General features: G+C 49.9%; 1 protein-coding gene across 3 annotated transcripts in view; it reads right to left on the reverse strand.

Moving 5' to 3' along the window:
- The window catches only part of BMP2 (bone morphogenetic protein 2), a 35,268-nt gene that overhangs the window by 5,372 nt on the left and 15,099 nt on the right, over positions 1-14,797 (reverse strand). The window contains exons 2-4 of one of the 3 annotated variants that reach the window (XM_027898671.1): positions 4,983-5,427; positions 3,870-4,228; positions 1,348-1,585 (exon numbers count right to left, since the gene is read on the reverse strand). In XM_027898671.1, coding sequence (XP_027754472.1) covers positions 1,348-1,585; positions 3,870-4,221 — 590 coding nt within the window. In that variant the 5' untranslated portion in view covers positions 4,222-4,228; positions 4,983-5,427. Of the gene's footprint in view, positions 1-12; positions 1,586-3,869; positions 4,229-4,982; positions 5,465-14,797 lie in introns of those variants that run through there. The other 2 variants (XM_027898669.1, XM_027898670.1) reach the window with 2 other exon arrangements.

Genomic DNA, 14,797 nt, shown 5'->3' on the forward strand with positions numbered 1-14,797 from the left:
CCCCCCCCCCACCTCCCAGAGGATTTCTATTGGCCCTTCTTATATTCACGCCGCAAATTAGTTGGGAATAGCAGTATTTATACTAGATCAGCAACGTCTGGTTCTTATCCAAATGTTCCACCTAAAGAGGATGCCAGTTCTCATGGATTGGACAGCCCACCCTGCAGCATTCCTGAGAATTGTACAATATAATCTTGAAAGTCAGCAGAGTGGATTATCCACTTTTTTCTGGACTTGAACTTGTGACCTTAACAGTAGCACAGCAGAAAGCAAATGTGCTATGCACTTTGCCATAGTAACCTTCCATGTATTCTTTTCAACTTAAATACACACAATTGAAACAGCTACAATTTTGGAAAATTATGTACAAACCCTATATTTTTTTCTTTTTTGATTACATATAAATACAAATTAGCTATTCTTCTAAAAAGTGGTTATAATAGTAAATAAATACAAAATAAGAATCTGACCATTATACTTCATGTGCTGGGGTTAAACCCATATAAAATGTACAACTAAAATACATTTAAAATCTTTAAAGGAATATTTCTCTGATTAAAATATTTGTTTTCCCAACTTTTTCGTAGACATAAATATATTTTCAAAATAGTTGTGTTTTTTTTTTTTCTTTCCATTTCATTACATAAATAAAGTCTTCATTGGGAAATATTAAAGTGTCAGCTATTTCTTTTTTTTTTCTTTTTTTTTTTTTTTTGCATTTGTCTGATATATTTGCTGTGTCAGCGGCACCCACAACCCTCCACGACCATATCCTGGTAGTTCTTTAATACAACTTTTTCATTTTCATCAAGGTAGAGCATGGAAATAGCACTCAGTTCTGTCGGCACACAGCAAGCCTTGGGGATTTTGGAATTCACCGAATTGACCAAAGTCTGAACAATGGCATGGTTTGTTGAGTTTAGGTGGTCTGCCAGTGGAAAAGGACATTCCCCATGGCAGTAAAAGGCACTATACCCCGGCGGGGCCACAATCCAGTCATTCCACCCCACATCATTGAAGTCCACATACAACGGATGCCTTTTGCAACTGTATTTGTGGCGTTTACGCTGTTTGTGTTTCGCTTGACGCTTTTCTCTTTTATGGAGCGGGTGTCCCTTGCCATCATGCCCAAACGTCACTAACAACGGCCTCAGCTGAGACCAGCTATCTTCATCCTGATGTAAAGACCTGCTAATCCTAACGTGCCTCTTGGAGGCACTGTTCTCTTTGTCCAAGTGAACCACCTCTACCACAAACCCATGATTAGGTTGTCCATGTGCAATCCACCTCAAAACAGCGGGCGTTACATCAAAACTTTCCCATTTACTCGCATTATGATGCACCAACCTGGTGTCCAAAAGTCTTGTGACAGGGTCCTTAGAGGTGGCTGTGGCTGGCTTTATAATTTCATAAATATTAATGCGGTGATGGTAGCTGCTGTTGTTCTCAAAGGCTCCGTGCACCTGTTTCCGAAAAATCTGGAGTTCAGCTGAGGTGATAGACTCCTCGTTAGGGATGGAAGTTAAATTAAAGAAGAAGCGCCGCGATGTTTTCCCACTCGTTTCCGGCAGTTCTTCCAAAACTTCTAATGTGATTAAACAGGGAAAATAAAAAAAATAAATAAATAAAAAAGAAAAAGAAAAGAAAATCAGGAACTGAGACAAGCAACCAAACCCCTCAAGACAGTCTGCTGTTGGCAACTTCCAAATGACAGCTGACACACGTGGCACACGAGATCTGATAGACTTTTCAGCAGAAAATACCACCTCCCTTGTCTTTCTGTTTGTTTTGCAAGCATATGTAGCATCAAGTCAAAAATGCTTCATTCACTGTTACGCATTCGGATTGAATACTGGTGCCCTTCACATTTCAGGTGCTCCTCGTAAGTAGCAAGAAATTTGGAATTAATTCGGAATTCAAGGACGGGGTGAGAAAACCCAAGCCCTGTAGTTAGCGGGAAACCATTAAAATCAGTTGAGGACTTTGGGTAACTATTGCATTTCTGCTTTTTTCAAGAATACAGTTCTAACATCAATCCCTTAAAATCCATTCTGAAAAACATTACTCTGCAATTTAGGTGATTTACAAATCTAAACTTATGGATTTTTGTATCTTTAGTTAGAGACAGTGAACTCAGCAACTGTAACGGCACTTTACACAGTACAGCCTAGTATTTACCCAAAAGGGCCATAAAGAACAGCAGGAAGAGTTAACTGGTAAAAAGGAGGTGGATGATAAAGGGATAACAAAACAAGTCACCTCCAAAAAACAAGTTTTCAAAACCACCAAAAACAAAAATTCAAGAAGTCACTAAACCTCAGGCCACTCTCACTTTTGAGTCAATAAATTACTGAATGGAGCTCCAGAGGGAGTAAAACGTACCTAGGGCTGCTAAGTACATTGTTGCTACAGACACAGAAGAAATTAGAAGTATTTGCCAAAACAAAGCTCCCTCAAGTCATGGTTTTTAATTACGGTGCTGAAGAAAAGAAAAGATCACTTTCTAAGGGGAAGGCATAGCTGCTGTCAGCAGTTCTTAGTCATGCAACCATTCCCCACTGAATCCACTACAACTTTTTGCATAAGGCAAGAGTCAGCCTTAGTATTTCAGGACCAGACCAACATCTGTAAATATGCAGATGTTTTGAATGGTCACTAGGCAAACTTATGCTTTCAAGAAGCCACTAATGCAGAGTGAAAACGCACAGAGAAAATGGGAGCCACGCTTTCTAAACCTTGTGAAAGTTACAAAGTTGCTTTCCTAACAAAACCAGTCCTTGCTGTAACAGTACGACTACTTCAAACTGCAGATTCTTACATTTGCCTAAACATTATCAACTCTGCCCTTTCAGCTCCTCTCTCGCTCGGCCCCTTGCCTACCATCCTTGGGTTTAATGGGAATGACCCACGCACTGGCTTTTCCCCATTTACTGCCAGGTGTTTACTTCCCATGTAGGGAAACGTGGAAGAGGAGAGGTTGGATTTCATCATTCATCTCCTTTCTCCTGACAAGGCTTTCCATTAAACGGCACATCCACTTCTCCGAGGCCACCTCCTTCATCCATCAGAAACTTAAATACTAATGGATTTCTTTTCTCGACACAGTTTCATGCTAAAAGCATGGGAAAACTGCATTTTCATCACTTTTGCAGCGGGGCCACTGCACGCCAACACCGGAGACCAGCAGCCAGGAACAATTACAACCTGGGGAAACGTTTCCCAAAAAGCACGTGAGCGACACGTGCCCCACCAGCTCCTCGGGCCTTGGCTGATGCCACAGCCACTGTTTTGGCTACAAGAGCCAGAAAACGCACCCAAAGGCTGAGTATGGCCCGTCCCAGAGAGTCGGCTGCCTCGGTGGGCTGCAGGTGAGGAGGGGCAGCAGAGGTGCTGCTGGAGGTACCGCAGGTGAGAGACAAACCCCGGGGAGCCCCGGCGTGGGCCCTGCTACATCGCTCCTCGACGGCAGCGCCAGAGGAGGTCGCGATTGATTGTCTCATTGATCTCTCACGGGGATTAGATAAGGATTAGAAACCTCCGCAGCGGCCCGGCTCAGCCGCGCATTAGGGAGCCTTTGCTGCTTTCCAGCCTCGCAGGAAAGCGGCGGTCTGTGGGAACGCTTAACGCGGAGCGGGTTTACCGGGAAAAGCCAATAAGCGGGAGCGCCCCGTCTGTAGGAGGGTGGGGAGAAGGGAGGCAAAAGCTCCTTAGCGGAGCCCGCCGGGCATCGCGCCCCGCCAGGAGCTCCCGTGCCCCGCTGCTCCGAGCGAACCCCGCGGTACCGGCGGGAGGAATCCGCCCCCCGCTCCTCCTCCAGCCCTGCCCTCCCCGCCGCTCCCGCAGCCCGCCGAGCCCCCGCCCGCCCGTACCTTCGTGGTGGAAGCTGCGGACGGTGTTGGCGCGGCTCGCCGCCCGCTCCAGCGGGAGCCCGAGCGCCGGCGGCTGCCCCAGCTGCTGCCCCGCGTGCAGGCGGTAGAGGTCCAGCATGTAGGGCGGGATGACGACGTCCTTGCCGGGGCTGGGCCGCCGCTTCAGCCCGAACATGTGGAGCAGGCGCAGCTCGAACTCGCTGAGCAGGTCCTCGGGGCGCTGCGCGGCCGAGGCGGCGCGGCCCGGCTCGATGAAGCGCCGCCGACCCACCTCCGGCATGAGCCCGGCCGCGCCGCCCAGCAGCGCCTGGCACAGCAGCAGCGCCAGGACGGAGCGGGTCACGGCAACCATGATCAACCTGCGCGGAGGAGGAGGAGGAGGCGATGGGAGCCAGTCAACGCGGACACCGCGCCGGGGGAGGGGGGGGACGGGCGGGCTCGGTCCGCAGGTGGGACCCAGCCCGGCACCGGGCCATGCATGGCCGGCGGAGCCCCCCTCAGGGCCCGCTTCAGGTGCGCGGCGGCACCGAAAGCCCCGCGGCTGGAGATCAAAGGGAGCGCAGCGGCCGGGCCGGGCCGGGCCGCGCCGGGGAGCGGAGCGGGGCGCTCGGCAACAAAGGAGCGCGGAGGTGAAGGGGAGGAGGGGGCGCAGGTGTGCCCCGGGCCGGGTCCGGCACCGCTCCGCCGGCAGGGGAAGGGGCGGCTGCCCAGCCCTGCAAAGCGACCTCCCCGCTGCGCTCCCGTCCCGACCCCCGGGCTCCCCCCAGACACCCCGCCGAGCCCAGCCGCGGGGACTCGGGGCCGGCTCCGCTCCTCCCGCGGCGGGGCAGCGGCTTCCCCCAACGGAGGGAAAAGGAAAGTTATTTTCCCTCCGTGGAGTGAAAAAAAGGGGAAGGAGGAAAGTAAAAATCCTGCTACGTCCTCAGCCAAACCCACAGGCTGACATTCTCCCCCGTGAAAATCTGGGCTGGATTATTATAATAACAATAATAGTAGTTATGATTAGTGTCCCGTCCCCCCTCTCTCTTCCAGAGCGCTAGCACCTCCGCCGTGGCCCACGGAGTCATCCTGCGGAGAAGGCTTTCAGCGGATCTGCGACCGCCGGAGCTATACCTGTGTGCAGCAGCAGGGGTTGTGTCTGCAGGAGGGTGTTCTGCTCTCGGGGTGTTTTTCCCGCATCACTTGGTGTTACTCCAAACTTCTCTGCTGCTCCTCTACAGCTGCCGAGCAGAAAATAGAAGTTCCCTGAAGTACAGTCCGCCTCGGAAACATACTTTTAGCAGCTGGTTGAGGAGGCAGAATGCAAGTCCCGGCCAGGGAAAAGGCTTCTCCCTTTTAAAAGCAGCGATCAAAAAGTTGTTGCTTCTTCTTTTTCTTTTTTCTTCCTCCTCCTCCTCGCCTGTGTGCGTGTGCCTGCCCGTGAATGGGTCCCTACGTGTCTATGGAGTTAAAAGGCTCCTTTTAAAAAATGTCCTTTGCATCACGCTTATCAGACAGATGGTCATTTACCGAGATTCCCGCAGCAACATCAAGATGAAGTTTGACTTGTCTCCGCTCCCTTAAAAAAGAAAGGAAAAAGGAGGGAGGAGGGTAAATAAAAGGGAAAAAAAAAAAAAAAAAAGGGTGGGGAGCCGCCCGCCGCCGTCCCGCGTGGAGCGGCCGCGTTAGGGCAGCGCGCCGGGCTCCCCGCCGGCCCCGCACCGCACCATGGCCGGGGGTGGCCGCCCGCCGCCGCCGCCGGGGCTTTTTGTTGCACGGCGATGTCACGACCCCGGAGGCTCGGGGGCCCGCGCCAATCACAGCCGCCCTGTGGGAGCGGGCTGCGGCCCCGCACGGCTTTTAAAGGAGACGCCGCCTCCCTCCCTCGCTCCTTCCCTCCCTCCTCCCTCGCCCGCTCCCTCCCTCGCCGCGGCTGCCGCCCGCGCCCGGGTCGCAGTGCGGCCGGGGCGAGCGATGGGGAGGGCGGCTGTCCCGTTAAACCGCGGTACCGGCGGCTGATCCGATGCGGGAAGACCCCCAGCAGGGCCGGGCCCTTGCCCCGCTCCGGGCGGCCGCGCCGCAGCGGGACGCGGGACCGGGCCGGGTCGAACAATGACCCATTGTAGAGCCCCGAGTGCTCCTCCGCCGCCGCAAATCGGATTAGCGCCGTGCCCCGGACTGCCGGGGTGGTAAGGTGTGAAGGTCATGTAAGGTACCGGGAGAATCCCGGTGCTTTAAAACCACTTTAAGTATATGTATCTCCTTATTTACTATTCTCCCTTCACCAGCGCGCGGAGCCCGCTGCCCGAGCCGGAGGCTGGAAACCCGAGGGGTTTCCTCGTTCTCTCCTCCCCGCAAGAGAAGCGCCCGGGCTCGGGAGGAGTCTCCTCCCGCAGCGCTGCTGCGGCGCACCCGATGCGGGCTCAGCCCCGTGCGGGCGGCGGAGGGGCTGGGTTGAGTTGGGTGGTGGTTTTTTTTTTTTAAGATGTGGCTGCCCTCCAGTGGTGGAAAGGCGGCGGATCGCCGGTCTCGGCACGGCAACCCCGGCACAAACCACCCGCCGCCGCCGCCCCGCACCTGCCCGGGGCTGAGCCGCGCTCCCTGCGGGGCCGGGCCCTCCCGTGCCCACGCCGGTGCTCCCCGGGCTGCAGCCCCGACCGCCCGCGCTGGGCCCGGCACCGCACAGAGGTAGCACTGGTGAAGAAGGCAGGTCCTGCTCAGCGGGATCTGGCTTCTAATCCAAGCTGCACCCCTCGCTCCCTTTCCCGATACTGCAAATACCCTGACACACAGGATAGCTCAGTAGGGACGTGTCCCTCGCCCCATCCCTTGTTTGTCTGCTCGGGCTCTGCGGCAGGGCCTGGCCCTTGCAGAGGTATGCGGTACCTAGCAATTTAGGGTCCTCATCAAAGCCACAGCCATCGGCACACCATCATTGCCTTCCCGGCAAGGCAAGTGCTCTGCACTGCACCTCCTCTTCCCAACACCTCTCGGGGGCTTCATTTGCAAAAGACACGGCCAGCCTGTGACACCCTGAATTCCAGCGGAGGACTTAGAGCAGTAACAACGGAGACAGCTCCATTACCAGCTCCTCCTTTGGGAGAGGTCCTTTCCCTCCACTTTCAGCCTAGGAAAAGCACTGATCCGAGGCAGGAATTCAGCCACATTTGAACTGGAATAATTCCTCCCGTGTACCTGCTTCCCTTGGTTTTCCTATCACCTTAGGGTGAGTTCACCCATTCTGGTGAAACATCACTGCAGGATGAGGAGCTCACCCCAGGAGTTACACACCAGTGTAATTAAAGAGCTGGTAAAGCCCCTTCACACCAACAGCTCCCAGCACTTGCTAACCTGATTTTCACTCATGGTGGGAGAGGGGACACAGAGTGAGGTGAAATCCTTCAGAAGTTTAGCTATTTTTCCGTTGCATTCCAGCACAGATAATGTTTAATTTTATGACTTCCTGCAAGTCTTTAGCACGAACTGAAAGTTCGTGCAGTGTGACTTCAGGGTATGCCAATTATGTAAATCAGCACTAAAATAACAATGGCAACGTAGTTTACACATCACTGACATTAAATGAGCACTTCAACTTCTAATTGCCATTCCAGTTCAATCTTAGTGGGTCATGCCAGGAAAAAGTCATTTCTTGCCTCAACACTTACTCCCTGTGCCTGGAGCATAGGCTGTACTGTATGCCCAGCTCTGCATTATCTCCAGGAGCTTTCTATATTAGGATGACAAGCCTTAGAAGGGAGAAATGTGTTTGTGGTTGTTCTGGAGGCCTGCATATTCCCTGATCTGATATCAAAAGGGTCTTGTAGGTTTGCCCCTCTCTGATTTCAAATATAAATAGGCTCTCACAGTCTTTCTCTTGGCCACAAAACACATTTCCCTTCTACTTTGTCATCTCTCAGTCTGTCTAGATCAGGAGCCGCTGGGACAGCAATTCTGCCTTCCTATCTGTTTCCTTGAGGTCCCAAAAGACAACACCAAAGCACCTACAACACGTTCCCTGAATGCACTGGCACCCACACCAGAGCCTCAGCCATACCCCAGCACACAAAGATCACTCACCAAGGCAGATCTGCTTCCCTTCCAGCCTGCACCCTGGTGAATACAGGGAATGAGGCCCTCAATACATCGTCCATGAAGCTCTAAGTATGGTCTGTGCCTCCTCACTGCCTAAATACTGCCTGTGACTGTTGTGCTCAGGCCCGTTCTGCTGCATCACCCCAGCACACCTGAGCTGCCCAGCTGAGAAGCATCTTCATCATGGCAGAGAGCACTGGACACAGGTGTACCTAAATTTCTGCAAGTGCCCACTCAGACATGAGTGTGCACATTTGATAATGTCCTTTGGGAAACTTCACTTCCCTGCTCCCGAACTTTGTATAGTAACCGCACTGATTCATCCCTTTCTTCTTTCCCATGTGCACTCTACTTTTATTTGGTTTATATTTCTTTTTTAGTGGTTTTTTTTCAGCCAGTAAATGCTCAATTAGCAGCACCTGCTGCTAATATGCTGCTAATGATTCAGATCCAGGTGTTCCTGTGCAGGACCCAAACACAGCTGATAGGTATCAACTTCAGTTGTTGTTGAGGTTTATTAGCAAAATGATAAAAAAGTATCTAAATAAGGACAGGTTTTACAGCGTGGTGAGTTCCTTTTTCAATAGTAGTGAGAGAAAGAAAAAAATCTTTCATCCCTCAGCATTTTGTCTTACAAATCCTATACCAAATCCCATTTATGCACTGCTATCCTGCAGTGGGTTTTTTCTAACCTGGTTAGAATTGCTGATGGGCAGAACACTTCAGCTGGAAGACCTAGATGCAAAAGTCTCACTAGGGTTGGTGACCACAACTTGTAATCCTTAACAAAACTACCTAATTTCTGGTCTGGTTAGAGAGACAGATCTGCAGAAACACATCGCTGTCTGCACACTGACGCTCATCTGTTTCCCTCCTCACTTCAGCAGCCCCATTAGACCAACACTGAGCACTTCTGAAAATTCCCACTCTAGCCCCCTGTCCCCTGGATATGACAAGTATGTGAGACGTGAAATATTAATAGCAGTGAGGGGGGGTTATAGATTTTGCACACTTTAGTGAATAAACCTCTTGATAAAACTCTGTGCTGAAGAATGAAACATATACATGGTACAGCATCAAGGGCGCCTGCTGAGAATGAGTTAAGATGTGTTGGTGATGTTGAGGTTTTGCCTTTGTAACGGGTGGAGATTATCTGAAGGCTTTTCTGTTCCTGAGCTGTGCTTCCTGTTGGCATCTGTGTGAATATGATGTGTGGCCATTCTTTAAAACATTACTTAAGACTGTTTTCTGAAGACGTATTTGTCTTTTGGTGGTTTGTCTTTTAACATCTACCAGCAGCCTGTGCTGCACAGCCTGTCTCCTGTTCCCTGAAGGATGGATTCTCACCCTCGAGAAGATGATTTACAAGAGATTGATTTGTTTTTGAAGAGGAGAAAGGCAGCTTATTCAGAAATGTCTCTTTCTTCCTTATTCACCTTTGCTGAAATCTGGCAGCTTTTCAAAGCTGTCGCTCTGAGTCTCAATTTCATTCATCAGATCTCAGCTCTTTCCATCACAGAGGCAGGAAAATTGGAATTTATCAGGAAATACAATGCAGGCCCAGGATTTTCTACACTTCCAGAATGTCCCCACTGCTCATGAATGATAACAGTTGCTCCCAAGTTTGTTAGATCTGCAAATAAAGGCTGCAGCAACCAGTTCACGTGGCTGTGCAGCTTTGACAAATTCCCACAGTTTTTAATAGAATTACTGGGGAAAGAGGAAGAAGGGAATCTAATATGATAACCTTTTCTTTTACTGTTTTCCCACTGATGCTACAAGGTTCCAGATTTCAAAATCCAGTTATTTGGCATGTGGCTTTTATCATCAAGAGGTGAAAACGCCATAACACGTTAGTACAGGGGATGCCAACTATTCTGGTCAGAAAATTCAGAGCAAAGCGGGATTTTTTGATTATATAAGACTTGCTTGGAAGACAATGAGGTGAGCGTGCTCCCTCCCTTCCCAAAAAAAATGGAAATGGCTGCGTCACAGATGGTCCACTTCAGGAGCTTAGAATTTCATCACTGCAGAGATGACGTCAAGCAAGATGGAGGATAAAATAAAGTTACGCATATTGCCTTAAGAAGTGCATATTTCAGCAGCGAAACTGGATAATGTTTTGCAATTAAAATAAAATAAAGGCAAGCGTGACGTTCTGTTTAAGCAGATTGTTTGTATGAAGGCTTTATTGTAGCTGCAGATTTAGGGCATATGAAAAGGTTTTCTGTGCTCAGTTGCAGGATGAAAAACATTGCATCATCGGGCATTCTTGTTCTCTAACACTCCTTTGCCTTTGATAATGAATGCTGGCAGTTTTATTTTCTGGTGTAAAGTCATGTTTTCTCAGGTCATTATCATTCCAGTTTTTAAATATCCTCCTATAAGCGGGCAGAACCCCCGACAGCAATAGTGGAGCTTTGTGCCTGCCCCGTGGCACGTGCTGGGCACAGCACCCAGCTGCTGCACCTGCCTCACGCTGCGAGTGAGGCCCTTGGCGAGCTGCTTTCAATGCCATCCCTTGTTCCCAGTCCCCAGAGAAGCTCCCACGGGCACAGCTCTCTGCTCAAACACCGCCGTGGAACTTTTTGAGGCACCCCCTGAACTGCTTCAAGGTACTGTTTATCCTCGGAACATCTGTGGCCTCAAAGTCAGGGTGTCATAGTCAAAGCCATCTCCCTGTATTCGGTCTCCCCATTCCTCTCCAAGAGGAGCAAGGACCACTATGTCCATTAACAGAAGGGAAAAAGGGGCAGAGAAAAGCTGGTTTTGGGTTAAAATCCCAAAACTTCAAGTGAGACGTTCAGCACTCAGCTCCTGGAGACCTTTTTGAAGAGCCCAATACCAAATCTATTACCCAATGGTTTTCAGACAAATTCCCACAGTGCCTTGTCCACGGCTCTTACTCCAACCCACAAATCCTGGCAGGAGTATGATAACCTGATTCAACAACAGAGAAAAGCTCTGATCTTGTAAGAGTCTGTGCTGAAGAGAGAGGGGATTTCACAAGCCAGGAAAATAGAGATGCTGGTCAGAGTACTGACATAGAGGTTTGCTCCCAAACCAGATCAGTTGCCATAGCCGAGGATCAGAGTGAATTCCCTCACTTGCTGTGCCATCACCTCCTCCCTTTGCCTTTCTTCAGGCCCCACTGCAGGATGGGTGTTGTACAGCCAGTCTTAGCACTTTGGGAAAGCCTGGGCCAACCTTTACCTTCCTTAATACCTTTAACTCCCTTCCCTCACCACACCTCGGCTTCCTGCTTTTCCCTGATATTTGCAGTGGCCTATCTGTCCTCAGTTTATGTGCTTGTAAAAGGGAGCACATCCATCAGCCTGGTCAGGACTAGCCTGGAAAAGCAGTACCATAAAACATTCACGACGTGCAGCACCGTCCAATTAGTAATTCCATTATTCCCACCAATTCTGCATTCCCTGCCTGCACTTACTCAGCCTTGGTGTTGTGTCACTGTAGGAGATTTGCCCTTCCTTACATTTTCTGTTTCCTCCCCAGTATTCCTGGGTAGAGACTCATCACACATTCCCATCCGCTCAAGGTGGGTGTACTAAACATTGCATACATTCCTTTAGTCAGCCATGGAATAAACTCCTTTCAAATAAATCAAAATACTAAACAAACAAACAGTCTGGGGAACTGTGGAATAACCCTCATTTATCCTGTACTTCTGTCTCCCCTGCTCTCCGCTCCCCTCTGTGCATCCCAAGTCCCCTGCAGCCACTGGGTGTCGGAAAAAGAACTGCCCCAAAATTTCTCCTGCCCCTCTTTGCCAGAAAAAGCAGCCAGCACATGAATCAGGAAAGAAGCAAGGTCACCCAAGCCCCAAATTAATACCTCAGACAACTTTAAACTGACTGAATGGATTCTGTAAGTCCTCGTTCAGATGCTTGTAAGGCCCAGGAAGAACCTTGAGGACCTAAAACTCAAGTTTGTGAATAAATCCTTGGAAAATCAGGGTTACTCTCTCCCTACCAGTGGAAAATTGAAATTCCAAGTTGCACAATCAAATGTGACATTCATTTCTGCAGCTGGTGGGAAAATAGTTTCCTTACAAAATAAATTTAATAAAAAGTAGACTGGTTTGTATCTCTTTTTTTTTTTTTTTTTTTTTTCCCCTAAGCAGCCTCTAAAATGTCAGACATTAATTTTAAGGAACTTTGATAGATTAAAAAATACACCACTGAAATAATACATAAATATTATTTTTTCCTTTCTACCTTTAATCCATTTGCAATATCGGACACTTTCTGACAAAACAAGCTGGAACTGTGAAAAAGCTTTTCTACAAACTCTCCAAAGGAATATCTACACCTGTGATAAAACACAGGTTTATTTCCCTTGAGCTGAAGTGATTTCACTGCTGTCCCAACCGACTGCCATTTGAAATGGTATTTTTCCATGTCCTTCAAGAGGGAAATGAGGGATCAGGGGCAGAGCATCTCTGGTTTCTTCCTAGTTTGTCAAAACTGCAGAAGTTTTCCTTCTGGTGTGTGGAAGGTGCTACTTACACCCCTCAGGGCGTTCCCCAGCAGCCCAGGTGCAGCAATACCACAGTGACCTGTCATATCACTGCCCAATCTCAAAGCCGTGACAAAAAAATCTATCTTATTCCCCACTTCCTTCCCTTCCCACAGCTCCACGTTCCTCCTGAGCCCACTGCATTTTCAGAGGAGCAAAATCTTCTTCTTCCAAAGCCCAGGGCAAAATTCCACGGGAGCAAGCTGGACCCACCGCTCCGTTTGTATCTCTTGCTCCGAGGCTACATCTCTACCAGTAAATCAAGTGTGCCTGGGAACATTCCTGGGCACGGAGGCCAGCTGGCAGGGAAAAGCCTGCTTCCCTGCTCGCTTCCACACCGCCATGGCCGCATGCAAACTGCTGCTTGGGGATGGTCCCAGGAATGTCAGCACAAACCACAGGGAGAAAGCGCTTGGGAGAGAGCTGCCTGGCCTGGCCCAGAAGCACAGCCGGGGTCACTGGGCCCAGCTGTGTTCCCAGTTCACTGGTTGGGAACCAGTGCAGGTGCAGCCCAAGGCCATTCCCACCTCTGCCCGCCTGGAGCCACAGGGAGGATGTGGGACCTGGATTAAGAGTGTCACCACTTCCGTCAGCTGGTGGGGATTTCATCCACTCGCTGATGAACTTTTATCTGTACAGGAGCTGTTGATAAGGGATCCTTTAAAGGTGCCCAGAGGGGAAACCACTTGAAAGTGGAGCTGCCGTGATCCAGGGAGCAGCTCTGGGGCAGGCCTGCATGGAAACAGGGGGATATCCCAGAGAGCCGGAGCAGGGCTGAGGCAAAACGACTCCTGAGGACTCCTGAGAGGCCCTGGCCAGTGCTCAGCCATTCCCACTGAGGCACTGAAGGGTCTTTGCCACACACTGTGCCCGGGTTTGCCAGCTCTGCACTGGCACAGTAACAGCACATAGCACAGCATGGCTTGGCACTGGGTCTGATCCACAAACTGGCACCCAACCCGTGACTGCCATCCTCTTCACCACGGTGTCACACTGCGGCCATAAAGCCTGTTCTGGTTGCAGGGAGCAGGGAAAGGGATCACCTTCACCTCCCACATCCTCACTGGGTGCTAGTGCCTTCCTCCACTTCACATGCACAACCACTCCCTATCTCAGGGCTCTCCAAGTTAGGATGAAACTTCTCTGGACATTTAAGTTAAATCTGACTGTTTTCTCCAGCCCAGGTTAGGGAGCAATTGACTGTATGTTCTGCTGGCAGGTGAAAAGGGAGAAGCAACTCTGGGGAGGAGGAGAGGAGCGGGGATGAGCAGTGGGTTTGTCAGAAAGTGCTGCTGCCAGGTGAGGATGTGTGACCAACACCTCTTTGGGCAGCTTTTTGTCTCAGACTTTTTTAAAGAAAACAGCTCTCAGTGATGGGAATGAAGATGTTTTTATCCAGTTCACCAAATGAACTCGTGGTCCCAAATTCCTCCCCAGAAGCAACCTGTCCTAGAGACAACTATGCAGTCCAGCCTCACTCAAGTTTTATTCCTTCACTGTGGAGTCCTAAAGTGGGCAGGAGGTGCCAGTGATCACTGAACTGTGCCTGGGGTTTCTGCACAACCACAGTGAAGCCACTTGTCCTATTCACGCTGCAGCTCCATAACCCCTTGTTTGGGATCAGGCTTGGTATTTTCCATGGCAAATCCATCCCAGAGGTAAAGGACCCTTCCCTCCTCACTCCATCCGCCCTCTGTTGAGCACAGGAACTTCGGGAAGTAATCCTGGCTGCCGAGAGCAGAGTCCCAAACAACTCATCAGATCAAGCCGCACGCTGCCACCATCCCTCCCAGCAGATCCCTCTTTCCCAGCCCCAGCCCTGCTCCATCTCTTCTGCCAAAAGGAGTGCATCAAACAGGTTCAAAGAGCTGGTTTGTCTGAAAAGTAATCCCTTCTGTGAGCACGTGCACGGCACTTCGCTCAGCGGGGTCCTGGTCTCAGTTGCCACTTCTATACTGCAAATACATTCTTCCCCTTTACACTTAAATGAAATGTAAATTCATTTAATAAGTAAATGTCAGTTCAAATCTTTAGCTGGTAAACCAGGATTTAAAAACCTCTAGGAGCCACGTTCCCTTCCCTGCCATAGCTGAAGGTACAGTAGCAAATGTTGCAGCTGAAGTTATTTTGTTCAAAATCAAATGAGGTTCACATTAAGCCTACAAAAGGAAATCATGATTGATGAGCTGCCCTACCCAACTACAATGCTTTTAGTAACAAAACTATTTTGTAAGTTCATTTATTATTGAGATCAAGCAATGAGTCTGGAGCTACATAAAATGGTTCCAATTAGATTCAAGTAATTGCCATTTTGAGTGAAC

This window comes from Empidonax traillii, unplaced genomic scaffold (genome assembly GCF_003031625.1).
Source record: "Empidonax traillii isolate 1590-97213 ecotype Southwest subspecies unplaced genomic scaffold, ASM303162v1 scaffold614:size843888, whole genome shotgun sequence".
Taxonomy (NCBI): domain Eukaryota; kingdom Metazoa; phylum Chordata; class Aves; order Passeriformes; family Tyrannidae; genus Empidonax; species Empidonax traillii.